We start from the raw sequence: 15,000 nt of genomic DNA, 5'->3' as shown, positions 1-15,000 counted from the left end.
ATTATCACTATGAGGAACATTGGAATCAAACTTACAGAAGAAAACTATTGTGATATAATCATACACAATCATATCATATAATCATTCCAGAGCCTCCCCCCAAGTTAGGGAATCCCACCTGCTCAGTTACTCCAATTATAAAGAAACATTTGTACCCTAAATTATTTTTCATAAGACATGAATCTTTTTCAGACAGAGAGACATGGGAAACCAGCTTGCAGGCATTGCTCCATCACAGATATTCCCTGTGGAGATATACCTGTCCGATTTGCCTGATGTTACATATGAAACTAGGTGGGTATGAAGATGTTTTGCTTATTGGTGCCTTGGATATCCTTTTATCCCAAATCCTTTAATATTGATGTTCCAGTGAAACAACTTTGAAATGTTCATGTTATTGTTGCTATTTAGTCACCTCTTACTGTTCCGAGAATAGATAGGTATGTAAGAAACGTACAATAAATCATATGCTTGATTGGTTCACTTTTTAGTAACGTGTTTTTCTGTCTTACCCCATTTTCTGTCTATAGCTTAGGCAGCACTCGCTTTTTCAAAGTTGCAACATGTCAGACCTGGGAAGGCCTCGTGGTTGTGAAAGTGTTTGTGATTCACGACACTTCTTTGCAACTGAACAAATACAAGAAAATGGTTGAAGATGTATCAACCAAGTTAATAACTGCAGCAAATTGTCTCCAGTTTCATCATGTTAGGGTGAGTTTTCTTATTCTGTTGACTCCTAACTTGAGATCATGTGAATATTTGATTAACAGTTATGGCAACATCCTTTTCTCTTTTTATTCTACTTTATTAACATCAGCATAACCTTAAATAGATTCATGTTCATCTGTTAATATTTACACAAAATGTGTCTAAATTTAATGAAAATCTACATGTAATGAAAATTGATAGATAGTCTTCCTCCCACAGCCAAATTCACCTGATAATCTTTGTGATTCTTGCAGGTAACTGAGAAAGCAGCTTTCATGATCAGACAGTATGTGAAGAGTAATCTCTACGACAGAATATCAACACGACCTTTCCTAACCCCAATAGAGAAGAAATGGTTAGCATTCCAGCTCCTGTGTGCACTGAATCAGGTCCATCAGCAAGGAGTAAGTACAGCCGATGCTTGCATTTTTACCAGCGGATGAAAATTGCATCATCAATATTTGTACTTGCTTGTGACTTTGAAGATGAAAGAAAACAATAAATGCTTTTGAGGTTTATGAACATTTGACACAGTCAGGCGTTAAAGTAAAAGACTTTTGAGATTGATGGGTGTTCTATACATTCAGGTGTGCCACGGAGACATCAAGTTAGAAAACGTCATGGTGTCCTCATGGAATTGGCTTTTGCTTGCTGATTTTGCCACCGTGAAGCCCACCTTGCTCCCCGAAGACGACCCAGCAAACTACACTTACTTCTTTGACACCTCCCGCAGAAGAATTTGCTACATTGCGCCCGAGAGGTTTGTGTTGCATTAGTGGTTTTGTTATTTGGGTTTTTGAGCATACATTAAGGGCTTTTGTGTTTAGGTTTTATGGTAAACAAAGGTTTTATGGAAATCCCACTACACACAGTTTGATTTTGGATCTGGTCAATATGAGAAGAATATATTAATGTCAATAGATTGATATCTTGATGTTTAAAAGTTGTATGGTTTAAAAACTTGTTTAAAGAGGGGTTTTCCATATATTATTTGACTGAATTTACCTTACTAGTTATTACAATAATAAGATTAAATTGTTTCCCTGAACTATTGAAAAATCTTTTGAATATCTCCTCAGGTTTATCAAGACTGTACAAAGGGATGCACAGCAGCTGCTCCTAATGCCTGTAAAGGACACAGGAACTCTCACCCCTGCCATGGATGTATTCTCAGTAGGGTAAGGACACCTTCACTGAAGTTGTTTATATATAAAGATTATATATACATCAGTACATCACATCCAGATAATGCTTAGAAGACACCTTCAATGGCTTTCAAGACGGGACTTTTTCTTCGTAACTATATTAGCTGTGGTCTGTTCAAATCTACTTGAAACATTTTGTCAAGCAACTATTACATCCTCTGTGCTACATGATCTAGCAAAGACCAGCAAGCTCCTGTCATTCTGGAGTGATAGAGCTTTTCCTTATTTAAAGATAAATTTCCAGGGAGGCCTACAAGCTCTTTCTCGGTAGAATATAGATGGTGGATTTTTTTGACTACCACCTTTTAGAGAAACATCATTTTATTGGCCATGCCAATTCATGTGAGCCCAGTGGCAGATGCAACAGTGCCTTCTAAACATGTATTGATGGATTTTATTCTCAGGATATTTTTCATTTATGTGATTTTTTTCTTTGTTTCTTGTTATTATTATTACTGTCACTATTACTACATTATTTATGTTGATATATGTTTAAAATTCATATTGATAGTATATGTTTACATAAAAAAATAATCTGGAATAGATTGTACCATTTTGATGTGATATTATATATGTTAAATGTACATTAATGTTTCAGGTGTTGTCTGGCAGAGCTTTTCACCGAGGGTTGTGCACCGTTTGATTTAACACAACTCCTGTCATACCGTGTGGGAGACTATTATCCCACCAAAGTCCTGGATAAAATTGATGATCCCAGAGTTCGGGTAAGCTATTTGATCCAGTTTTACATATTATTGTCAACACAGCTTTTGATAGGAGATTAAATTTGGTCTTGGAATAGTGGATTTTTTTTTTTTCTTTCCTTTTTTTTTCTAAGTTTGAAGCAAGATGAGGATATAAGTGAATTAGTTTTTTTGTGAAGTTTAAGGCACAAGCCAAGAATAAACATCTTTTAAGCAATGCATGAGACCGAAAGAAAGAAATGGATACTTGATAATATTTAAAGTAATATAATGAGTGAAAGAATATGATATAATATGAATTATTATTTGAGAATGAATACACAATTTCTTTACTAATTACCTTCATTCCATTCAACAGTCATTGATAGAGCACATGATCCAGAAAGACCCTGAGAGCAGACACAGCGTTGCTGAGTATCTGGAGCAGGAGCGAGGGACAACATTCCCACAGCACTTCTACACATTCCTCTGGCCTTTCCTCAAGCAGTTTGCTGTCACTCCTATTATGCCAGATGATGACAGAATCAAGCAGTGAGTTTGGAATAAGAGTTCATATGAAATGCTTATGTTTTTTTTCTGCTTCTTTCTCTTTCTTTGCTGTAAATGTTATTACTTTTCGCTGTATTAACTTCAACATGTGTGTTTGGAATGCTTTTATTTATACATACGTGCAGTATATATAGATATATTTTTTTTTTACTTTCTTTCTTTCTTTACAGAATAAAGAATAGTATGAGTGATATCCTAATAGCGTTAGGAGCGGAAGATGAGACGGATAAGGAAGTAGACAAAGAAGACGACTCCGAGAAGAAAGACAAGGAGAAACCGGATAGGAAGTGCGAAGCTCTCATCATCATAGCATCTTTGATCACCTCGTCAATTAGGTAAAGACTCTCTCCTCTCGTAACGACACACCTAAAGTAATACAATGTTGAGAAAAGGTTATCTGGTTCAGATGATTTAAAAAAGAAAAAGGACACCAAGATGTGTTTTGATTTTGGAAAGTATTATGCTTAAAAAAAAGTAAATGTATTTCAATGTCTGTTATCTACTGAATGTTTTTCTTCATCTTTCCAGGGCTCTTCATTTTATATCATCCAAGTTAGATGCTTTGGAGTTACTAGGAAAAGTGTCGCATTATGTTCCCGACGAAATCATTCTAGATCGTATCTTACCATATACCGTAAGTGGAACAGGATTTTCTTACCGTGGCTCTGACACATTTTTGTGATTAGCTGCTGCTTTATCATGAAGTTATACTAAGTTGATATTTACTTGTGTATATTTATTTCTCAGAGCAGATTTATAGAGTAGTTTCAGATTCATAGATTAGATTTTTTTTTATTTCTTGGACTTATTTTTTGTGGAATAGGTTCATGATGATTTCATAAATTTGCTATAATCAGTTTTTAAAATGTTCATAGATTCAGTTTTATAAATTTCCTAGTATCAGTTTCACAAAATTCCTAGACCCAGTTTCATAGATTTGCTGATGCAGCTTCATGAATTTCATATATTTTAACAGTATCCCACAATTCTCATCACAAATTTATCCTTCCAGTTCCACCTCCTTCACGATAGCGAGCCCCGTGTGCGCGTCTTCGCACTTCACACCGTTACACACTGCCTTACCCTCGTCTCATCAGTCCCAAGATCAGACGTCAACATATTCCCCGAATACATCCTGCCAAACCTCGCTGACGTGAGTGCATCAGGAAGTGGTGTACTTTTTCCTTCTTTTGTAGGATATGCCCAATTTCTGGGTCCTCCAATTTCCTCTTGTTACTCTCCTCAGGTCTTGAGGTGAAGTCAGTTCAGATTTTTAAAGTGGGGTTTCATTTTTCAAGTAGGGTATTATGTGATTTTGTGTTTAGTTTTTCAGTGTAGTTGTACATTTTTGCATTTCATTGTGTTTAGGGACTATTACATTTTTACAGATATATTTGATTTAGGGAGTTAAAATTGGATTGACAGGGAAAGACTTGTACCAAAGTTTAATACATTTGTTCTTTTTTATTTTATGATTCAGTCTATCCATATTCTTACTAGTAAAAGATATGCCACATTCTGGTTATACATCCATACCTTTTTATTAGCGATTAAATCCTCCTATGATTTGAAAAAGGAGCACTTGATATGGTAATGTGATTTCAAAGAAATAGTATCATATTTTTTCAGGCCAATGCTCAACATTATGTAATTGAAAAGGGTAAGATTTTATTTATATTCAATGTTTTTTTGTTTTGTTTTTCCAGATCACACAAGATGAGGCCATCATTGTGAGACAAGCCTATGCAGAAAATGTAGCAACTATTGCTGAGACTGCATTAAGGTAAATAACAGGAATGAGATGAAGCAAGTTTCATGTATGTTTCCCCATGTGTTCTCACTCTTTAAATTTAAGTATAATGAAACCTAACAAACTGTTTCCTTTTTTAGGTTTCTTGAGTATAGTCAACTCCAAGGCATGATGACATCCTACAGTTATGAAACAGAGTTGGCTACATTGCAAGAAGTTATTCAACAGAAAGTAGCGACTATGTTCTCTGATCCGTCTAACGTGGTGAAGCGGACACTGATGGAGAAAACAGTCACCAAGCTGTGCGTGTTTTTCGGAAAGCAGAAAGGTAAAGAATAACTTGGCCTGTTACCTTTTTTTATTGTCCTGCAGAAAGTTTTTATATATGAATATTTTTTAGATTAGGGTCTTTGAAGGATTGATATTTCTACAGTGTTCATGTAGCAAGCTTTAATCATGGTTTTTGAAAAGTTTGATATGAAATTTGCATATTGTTAATACACTGTTTGTAACCAACTTGAATGTATTTTGTGTTTCTTAGATTGAGTATCATGAAGTTATTATACCATATAGCTCTACAAATTGTTATAAAATAAGCACAGTATGTTCAGATCATTTACAACTTCACATACAACCACATTCACATGTCCTATGAGGTTGATATGCAAAGCACAGTCACCATAAGAACCCAATATCACCTATCATGACTTAGAGAACTGTCCCTCAATACAGTAAAAAAAATATCACAGTCCAAATAGAGTCACAGTCTAAGGAAGTTTACATAAGGATTCGGAACTCTCCCCCACACAGCGAATGACGTATTGCTGTCCCACATGATCACCTTCCTAAATGACAAGCATGACCGCCACCTGCGCATGTCCTTCTTCACAAGCATCGTTGGCGTTGCTGCGTACATCGGATGTCACTGCGCCGACATTCTCAAACCACTTCTCCTGCAGGTCCTGATATGAGCATTGTTTTACTTTAGTCATTGCGTGTATTGTTGCTCGGTGATTTCTGTCAGGTTACTTTGTTTATGTAGTGTCAGATCGAATTTGTATAATCATGAAAGGAGATATAGATAAAGTTTCACCTGCTGATGTTAGATTTATGATTTTGTAGGGAGTAGGGGTATTTCATTTATTAGGGAAATGGAAAGTTACAAAAACTAACTTACCATTTCCTAAACAGGGACTGAGTGATGCTGAGGAATCTGTGGTGGTGGCTGCCATCGAGGCCATGACCGCACTGACAGAACTAGGCCTCTTCCCAACCTACTTGCAGTGTGACCTTCTAGCTCATACTGCACCTCTGCTTATCCATCCAAACCTCTGGATAAGACAAGTATGATTTTTTTTCTTCTCTTTGAGAATTTTGACCATTCTTTAGATTTGTTAATTGTTCAACTGTGTTGTTGTTTTTTTTCTCTTGAATCTTGAATGAGATACAAAGTTTAAATGATGTGATATTTATACTTGTAGGAATTTTCACTTTATTCTGAGTAGATAGTGTTCCTTATAGTAATTTATTCCATATAAACAAGCAAAAGAGAATGATGACAATACTGAAATATAGAGTTATTTTGTTTTTTATTGTAATCTTTCTCGTAGGCTGTGGTGGCCTTAGTTGGAGTGGTTGCCAGATTGCTGCCTCTGGTAGACGTACAGACGGCAGTGGTGGCAAGAGTGCAGCCATTCTTGGTCCGGCCTCTTCTGCAAATGCACAGAGAAGTATGTTTGTTTACATCAGTTTACAGTCCCTTTTTATGTGACATATATATGGTGACTTTGGTATGATTTGATCTAATTATAATTGTATAGAATAATAAACTTTTCTGCACCCAGGTCTGTATCCTCTCATGCCTACGGCCACCAATTTCCCGCGAGGTGTATGATGCTCTAGTCCGCAGTGCTGATGTGGGCCAGGTCCTTTCCCTCCTTCAGGAAGCTCAGCAGCAGAAGGTTCCTCTGGCTCAGCTTCCTACTACTCTCTCACACCTTGATCATCCCACCAGGAATGTAAGTTCTATAGTGAATTTTTGAGTGTTTTAGAAGATTCTTTATAAGACAGTATGAAAGGAAAGGAGCTCAGCTTGTCAGACAAGATATAGTGGTATGGAAAATTTCAATGTTTTATTTGTTATATATTTTATTATTATTATTATTACTTTTTTCATTTATTGCACAATACAGTGTAATTTTTTTTATTTTGCATCCATTGGACTATCTCTTAGTATAAAGAAATTGACTAATGCTTTCATATTGTAATTTTCCTTATTTGGGCTATGAAAATGTTTCCAACTTATATATTTATCATTTAGATTGGTTTGTTTTAGCATTTTCTGGATTTTAACTTAGTATAATGTGATGGAAAAGGGCCTCCATTTGTAATGTCAGTGAAAGGTAATCAAATAGTCAAATAGATCTCCAATTTGTCTTTCTCTTTTTTTCTTGTTGACTTCATATAGGAAGCGATTAAAGTCTTGTTGTGGTGATTCATAGAATATTGTCTCCTTCTGCTTCTTCTTTTGTCTAACATCAGTTCTTGATAATTTGCCCAGCTTCTGCGTCGACTGGTTGGTGGAGGTTTAGTTGAAGAGAACGTAGAGCAGCTGCTCCTGATGCGCGATCACCTCACGAGGCTGCAGAGACAGAAGAAAGCAACAGAGGCTACGAGAAATAGCTTGCAACAGCAACAGGTTCCTGGTTTGGTGAGTGTCTGTCTTCTTCTTCTTCTTCTTCTTCTTCATTTTCATCCTCCTCTGCCATCTACCTTTTCTCCTTCATGTCTTCCTCCTCCTTTCCTTCACCATTTTTTTCACCTCCTCCTCCTCTTCCTCCTTCTTCTTTCCTTCACCATTTTTTTCACCTCTTCCTCCTCCTCCTCTTGAAGTTGACATTTTTAAAACTTTAACTTCTAAAGAATCATGTTCTCATTTTGCTTTCCTGTACAGATAAACTTGGAGGATTTGAGGAAGCAGCCTCCGACCCATCACTGCAGTCTCTTGCCTGAAGATGGATCTGTAGATATTTCAACACTTAGTCTGTGAGTCTGTGCGGCTATGATTAGTGAAGTTCGCATAATTGCTGATAATTTTGTACTGCCAAATTATTATTCTTTGGTACTATATTATTTTTCTTGACAAATATTTTGTTGCTTTATTTGGTGTTCCCTTATATTTGTTGATATGATAGAGTTGAAATTTATACACTCATAAAAAAAAGTAATGATAATAATGATGATTGAACTTATGTTTTAGGTCCCAGAAAGGTATGATTCAGTCTCCAAGTATGACGATGAATGAGGAATGGCAAGCAATGTTTGGCATGGCTGAAGACCGGGTATCACCCAACAGAACAGTAGATAACAGGTAGCTGTCATTATGTATCTTCATCATGATGTGATGATAATCATGTCAAACTCATCATCTAGTCTTCATCATCACCATTCTTTTCTCCCCTTTTATTTCTTTTCTTTGTTTCTTCAATATTTTTCATCTCATTTAATCCAAAATCTGTAAAAAATTGTGAGGTTTTATTTCATTTAATCTAAAATTTGTAAAAAAAACTCTGAGGTTGACATTTGCAGTTTCAATGACATGACACTTTTGCCACTGTTTTCTTACAATTTATAAACAGAAAGTTCATTTATAGCTCAATAACTTCTCCCACAGGTCAGTATCACCCACGGAACCTGACACGAGTGCTCATACTTCAGCTCCCGCTGCCAAACTGCCCCCATCAGATGGAGGAGAAAAGGGCATTATCAGTAAGTATATAAATTTTGGAAGGATTTTTAATTGGAGCCCAAAATATCTAAGTATTAGGTAACCACATTTAAAGTTCTGTATTATCACACTTCCCCTCACCATGCAGACTCTCTGATCTATAATCACCCTCTGCTCATGCTGTAATGTGAGAGGTGGATGAGGTGACAGGATGATGGAGTGTTTTTCTGCATCAGTTTGTTTGAGAGTTGGATGGAAATAGGAAAATGCTTTAAAATAGAGTAAAATTAAATCAAAATGAAAGATGAATGAACATTGTAATTGATTTTTAGTAACAGGAAAGATGTGTTGTGAAAAAAAAATCATTGCTACTGTAAAATATTTAAGGATCAGTAATGTAGAGAGTTACTTTATACAGTATTACAAAATTCTACACATCATTGCAGAATGTGTATCCAGTTGCAAATCAGAGCTAGAGAGCCTCATTGGAACCAAGCGTGAGGAACATCTTGTGTGTGTCAAGAAGAAGCGTGCATTGGACACCCTTGCTTGGGACACCCGTTTGCCTCCTCCTGGGTGGCGGCCAAGGGGACACTTGGTTGCACACTTGCACGAGCATCGGGGAGCAGTGAACAGGTGGGTTTCATGCGACTTTTTTTTTCTGCATTCCTATTTGTCTGTATGCAAATGTTGATGATGAATTTGTGCACAAATAGGAATAAGAGTTAATTACTGAACTGTAATATGGATTGGGTAATTGCAGTATTAGCATTTCTTTCCTATTCTAACCTCTTGCAGACTTGTTCCTGTGGGAGACACTTCAATATATGCCAGCTGCTCAAATGATGGGACTGTCAAGGTCTGGGACTGTAATCGTATTGAGAGGAAGTTCCCTATTAACAGGTACAGTTTTCACATGTATTAGTGTGGGTTTGATTACGTGAATAATTACAACCAGTATTTTTTATGAGCTTATTGAAAATTATTAGTCGTTTGATATTTATTTAATGTTATATTGATATATAGAGAGTTTATGAAATCTTAAAGAAAAAAAATTAGCAGTGAGTAATGGACTCTCCTCTCACCAGGTCAAAAGCAACGTACAACAGGCAGGGTGGAGTTATTACCTCACTGGCACCTTGTATTACGCACCAGAGTCTTGCCTCAGCTTCCAATAATGGATCGATTCATGTTATCAAGTGAGTTTTAAAAGAGATGGGACATGATTAAGTACCAATTAATTATAGATGGGAAGGAAAATTTATTTTGAAACTATCAACATTTTCTATATGGACTATTCTTGAGAGCAGTATTTAGTAAAAATAAATCAGTTGTAGTTATAAAATCTTCCGAGACTGACTACATCTTGAGATGTTCAGACAGAGTTGTTTGGTATATGAGTCTATGTATGATACTTTAACAAAGTGTAACTAAGTAGTATTTGGCATGATGATCTAGTACACAGCTGCAGGAAAAGTAGCTTAACCCATTGCGGACGTGAGATAGATTAGCTTGCCCATTCTCCAGGATGGGTTTTATTTCAGAGCGAAGCAGCGTCACACAACATAATTTGACTTTTCCCACTCTATTTCAGTCACTCAATTGTAAAACTAGAGCCATTTTTGTATTTAATTTTTGTGTCTTATTGTATTGAGAGACATATGTGTTATATGACAGGCTCCATCTATGCTGCAATTGACTGAAATTTAGTATAGGATGTAAATCATCTCATTATTTTCTTTATACTCAATTGTTAGAAGTATTGCTATTTTATGGGGTGACGAAAAGCAACTTTATTTTTCGTGTTTATGTACTGTCATGAATGACAGCGAAGATAACATGAAGAAGTAAGGAAGAAGAAGGAAACCTTTGCTTATGACTGTGAGTGCCACAGTAAAAGGCATCCCTATTGGCACAGGGGCACATTTTAGACATTGGGCATGGTTTGAGCCACCTTCTCATTCTACTGGCACATACTTTTTCAGGCCGGTAACTTGCTGTGTGCCATCGCTCTATAAAGACCGTGCTTGCTAGAGACCATGGATGAGTGCCATCCAAGGCTCTCTCTGGTGCTAGGTTTTGGATGTTAGGTTTGCTTAATATTACAGTAATTATAGTAATTATGACTGTAATAGTCATCATCACTTACTCATTACTCATAGCACAATAAAATAGCACAGTGATCCAAAATCCCTGAATGTCATGTACATTATGATCACCCATTGTCAGGCCAAAGCTCCTGTATTATGTAAGTCACAGAAAGGTTAAGCGAAGATGCCAGGACCCATTAGGAAGGATAGATCTTTTGTGATTTATTAGATGAAAACTTGGTATCATGATTTAGATTGTGAAACCTCACATAATTTCTTCGGTTCACTTTTCTTCTCTAATTTTCCTTTCATTCTTTCTTACTCTCAAGGCTTGATAAAATGAGCCTGGTGAGTAGCAGGCAGTTGAATACAGAAGAAGATGGTTATGTGGTGGATATGAACTATTTTGATACAGGTGAGTCTTTTCGGTTTTCTTTCAACTGATGATCTGGTTGAGAAAAATATGTAAAGCAATTCAGATTTCATTTTATTTCCATTTGATTTCTCAATTGTTGTTTTTTCAGTAATTTTTTACTCTTTAAAGTAAATGTGGAAGTGAATTTTAAGAATATTTATTTTCATTTGCTGCTCTTAGAGGATAGTTTCTGAATTATTCTAGGCAATTATTATATGGAAGAAGTATTAGACGTATTCAATGGAAATATTTGATAGACAAATTGTGAGGTATTCAGTAATACATTACACTTTCTAAAATTCTTCTAATGATAGAGAGTAGCAGTTTAGAAATAACTTACCAATTAATAAACATTTTTATTTATTTATGGTTACAGGGTGTCAGTCTGTGTTAACGTATGCCACAGTCTACGGGTCCATTGTGGGCTGGGACCTTAGAGCTCCTGGCACTGCTTGGAAGTTAGAGAATGGCCCCAGGAAAGGTTAGTTTTGAAAGGACAAAGTGATTAGTGTGATTATTAATGTTTCCCATAGAGTTCTTTAGCACATTTTTGTACAAGTCAGTAGTTGTATAAAGTCAGTGTTACTGTTCTGGAAGTGATGTTGTACATTATTTTGATAACTTTTTTGCCTCTATTCTTATTAACCTCAGAATATTCATGATAGCAAAAGACAGAGCTCATTAAGTATTAACCCTCTCGTGACGGGTGGTACACTACTGTACAGCGCATTCTAGGCCCGTTCGCTGGGGACGCGATACGGCGTCGTTTATTTAACTGATTTAGGCCTATGTGTTTGAGAGCCTGTGGAATGAGGCTGGAATGCCCCCGTCGTGAATGGGTTAAGTTATGAAAGACAGAGAAGACAAAAATCGAGATATCCTTCGCAGGCCAGGTAGGGAATTCCTAATTTATCCCCTCCTAATATCCAGGTGTCATCACATCATACGCATTGGAAGGCACCCAGAGTTGGCTAGCGGTTGGGACAAGCAGCGGCCACCACGTGTGCTGGGACCTGCGCTTCATGCTGCCAATATCTACCATCACACATCCAAGAGGTAAGAATTCGGGAAGATGTATAAACCAATTTTGGAATCATTGTTTTGTGTTATTGAATGGCAGGTCTAGTTAAGTGATATGCCCAATGTGTTGAAGATGTTATTATATTTTCCTTGAATATGGGCTTTAGTAATAGTTATTATTATTGAAAGTGAAAAACAAATATAAACTTGTATTTAACAGAAAGTACTTCTTGTAAAGCATATATATGTAGTGTCAGTGTTTTAACATTGATATTACTATTATTATTATCAACAATATTCCTAATTCCATTTACTTATCTGAAGGAGCTGGTGTGCGTAGAGTGAGTATGCACCCGAAGGAAGGATCATGGGTGGTGTCTGCTGTGAATGGCAACAATGAGATATCTATGTGGGATATGGAAACGCAGTCAAGACACATGACTCTGTGGGCTAGTCCAAAGCCACCGTTGTCTATGACACAGGTAGGGTGAAGTTCTTTTCAGATTTTTGGTTTTGTTTCCTTTTCTTTCTTTCTTTTCTTTTCTTCCTTTCTTTCATCCTGCCTGCCTCTTACTTTTGTTTTCCATTTTTTTCAGCTTTTGAATGGCCTGGTTTAGTTTGTATTGTTGTTCAGGCATTAACTTTTACATCTCTTGAAATTCACTCAATAAACATTAGATGTGACTGGAAGTTTCAAAGGCATAGATGACGTGAGAGATGAAAAGGTTGCCTGGAGTGTTAAGTGTGAAATAATTTGTTGCCTACAAAAGGATGTACAAGCTGCTATGTGTGCACAAAGATGAAGTGAAATCATAAGAAAGGAATAAAACATTGCTTTATTGTTCCTTTTTCATTACTGATGTGTTTAATTTTTTACACAGACATAACATGAAATCAGATAACTGAAAATGAATAACAAGTTTTGAAATTTGCATAAAAGATAGAAGGAAATAAGTTTTTTTCTCACCAACTTCTTAGACAGCAGATTAACTATATAGGTGTTGTTTTTTTAGAACTTTGTATTGATAATGAAATGTTGCTTTTCTCCTTCTGTTTCTAGCTGTGCAATAACAGTGTGTGTGGCATGTATGTCAGCCAGGGAGACAGAGGACCCTATGTATTAGCAGGAGGGACAGATGGCAGGCTTCGCTACTGGGACCTCTGCGAACCCGAGTCCTCGTATATTGTGTGCTATGCGGCCAATGATGCATATCAGCAGTGGCCAATATCTTACAGGTGGGTGTTTTTTTGTTTTTTTTTAATTATTTTTACTTGATATGGAAAACAGAGAGAGATTGAAAAGTTTGATGTCATGATATTTAATTTGATATATTTTTGTTGTTATTCATGTCCCGAGAGCTATCATATTGAAACTTGAAATTACAAACCACAAGACTCCAATATCACAGAATGCACTTGACCCTTCGCAATCCAAACCTCGCCTCCCACAGCTCGCGGGTCGTCGACGGAACAGAAGTCATCGTAGAGACCCCGAACAAACCACGCACAGCTCCCTCCAGCAGCGACGACACACCAAAGCGTGGCCCGGACCAGCCCCCTCCCGGCCACAAGGACATCGTCACAGACGTGATCGTCATGAACGAGCCGCAGCGACTAGTCATTTCCTCAGGGAGAGATGGAACCATTAAGATGTGGAAGTAATGGGCGGTTGTGTTTAGGATTATAATTAGGTGCACCTTTGTTATTATTCTTTTCTAATTCATATGTGTGTATAATGTACATAACTCTTTTTCTCTTTTGTGATTCTTAGATTTATGATTTTTTTTCTGTTGTCCAAAAAATATGTTAAGGATACATGAGAATTTAGAAAAATGTTCTCAAAATATTTGAAATTTTAGATTTTTTCCAAAAGAGAATGTCAGTTCTTCCTTAATACCTGTAAATATAGAATTATATAAATTTTATCATTATAACCAACAAATGTAATTTATCATTTATGAGTTCGTTGTTTACAGAATATGAAAATAGGCTCCACTCAATTTCCCTATTTATTTAGAGTGAATATAGTAAAATAGGGACCCCTTATATTTTTAAGCTCATGGATTTAAACAAAAAAGACACGAGTGAACATTCAAATCTTTCCTGTCGGAATATTTTCCCCAATGGTATATGAAGTTTTATTTACAAACATGCAAATGTGGGCATTATTTGTCAGGTTTGTTATCAAGTCATGTCGAAAATGAGCATTATTCTTAGATGAAGTATTCCATATCAGAAGCGTGAATTTGCTCATTGATTAATGCTATTGTTGACGAAGTTTATTGTGTATATATATATTGTTATGTTTTAGACGTTCATGGCTATCATTCTCAATTTTTTTCTTTTTCTTTTTTTTATACAAAGATGATCTTATAATTATCTTTTAAGTCATGGATTTTTGGATCTGTCTTACAATGATGGTTTTGTGATTATGTTTATACTGTGAGAAAGAAAAGAATTGTTTGAGTGTACAAATTACATAAGTGATTAGCAAATTTGTACACTGTTGGTATTTGAGCACAGATGAGTTTTTTGAACTGGTATGATATTATACTTCAAGATCTGGATTGAAAGTTTTCATAAGACTATTGCAGATTTAAATGGTTACTTTTCATTTCTAATTACTATGAATTTGTTTACCTTAATAGGTGTATATATCCATATTAAATGAAGCTTTTGTGTGAGTGTGTGTGTGTATGTGTGTGTTCATTGTGGGTGTGTGTGCGCAAGTATACATGTATACAGTATGTCACTCAATCACTCAAAGAATACAGAACAAAGTCTTATAAAACAATTGTGCTTTGTAGCCCAAACCATTGCATTATCATTTCA

At 36.1% G+C, this 15,000-nt stretch overlaps 1 protein-coding gene across 1 annotated transcript in view; it reads left to right on the top strand.

Moving 5' to 3' along the window:
- Vps15 (vacuolar protein sorting 15) overlaps positions 1-15,000 on the top strand; it is a 16,704-nt gene that overhangs the window by 1,450 nt on the left and 254 nt on the right. The window contains exons 2-30 of the mRNA XM_043034249.2: positions 193-294; positions 531-711; positions 963-1,112; positions 1,296-1,468; positions 1,788-1,886; positions 2,512-2,638; positions 2,976-3,148; positions 3,337-3,501; positions 3,695-3,800; positions 4,179-4,319; positions 4,873-4,949; positions 5,057-5,244; positions 5,727-5,875; positions 6,108-6,260; positions 6,527-6,646; positions 6,761-6,934; positions 7,477-7,626; positions 7,870-7,961; positions 8,176-8,286; positions 8,590-8,684; positions 9,090-9,279; positions 9,442-9,546; positions 9,732-9,842; positions 11,063-11,148; positions 11,525-11,629; positions 12,079-12,204; positions 12,493-12,650; positions 13,229-13,404; positions 13,620-15,000. The exon at positions 13,620-15,000 is cut by the window's right edge and continues 254 nt beyond it. Of these exons, the coding sequence (XP_042890183.1) occupies positions 203-294; positions 531-711; positions 963-1,112; positions 1,296-1,468; positions 1,788-1,886; positions 2,512-2,638; positions 2,976-3,148; positions 3,337-3,501; positions 3,695-3,800; positions 4,179-4,319; positions 4,873-4,949; positions 5,057-5,244; positions 5,727-5,875; positions 6,108-6,260; positions 6,527-6,646; positions 6,761-6,934; positions 7,477-7,626; positions 7,870-7,961; positions 8,176-8,286; positions 8,590-8,684; positions 9,090-9,279; positions 9,442-9,546; positions 9,732-9,842; positions 11,063-11,148; positions 11,525-11,629; positions 12,079-12,204; positions 12,493-12,650; positions 13,229-13,404; positions 13,620-13,830 (3,984 nt within the window). The 5' untranslated portion in view covers positions 193-202 and the 3' untranslated portion in view covers positions 13,831-15,000. The remainder of the gene's footprint in view (positions 1-192; positions 295-530; positions 712-962; positions 1,113-1,295; positions 1,469-1,787; positions 1,887-2,511; positions 2,639-2,975; positions 3,149-3,336; positions 3,502-3,694; positions 3,801-4,178; positions 4,320-4,872; positions 4,950-5,056; positions 5,245-5,726; positions 5,876-6,107; positions 6,261-6,526; positions 6,647-6,760; positions 6,935-7,476; positions 7,627-7,869; positions 7,962-8,175; positions 8,287-8,589; positions 8,685-9,089; positions 9,280-9,441; positions 9,547-9,731; positions 9,843-11,062; positions 11,149-11,524; positions 11,630-12,078; positions 12,205-12,492; positions 12,651-13,228; positions 13,405-13,619) is intronic.

The sequence above is a fragment of the Penaeus japonicus genome, unplaced genomic scaffold, assembly GCF_977035675.1.
Source record: "Penaeus japonicus unplaced genomic scaffold, GWHDUDI00000001_assembly GWHDUDI00000029, whole genome shotgun sequence".
Taxonomy (NCBI): Eukaryota; Metazoa; Arthropoda; class Malacostraca; order Decapoda; family Penaeidae; genus Penaeus; species Penaeus japonicus.
This window is presented reverse-complemented; position numbering and strand designations above follow the sequence as displayed.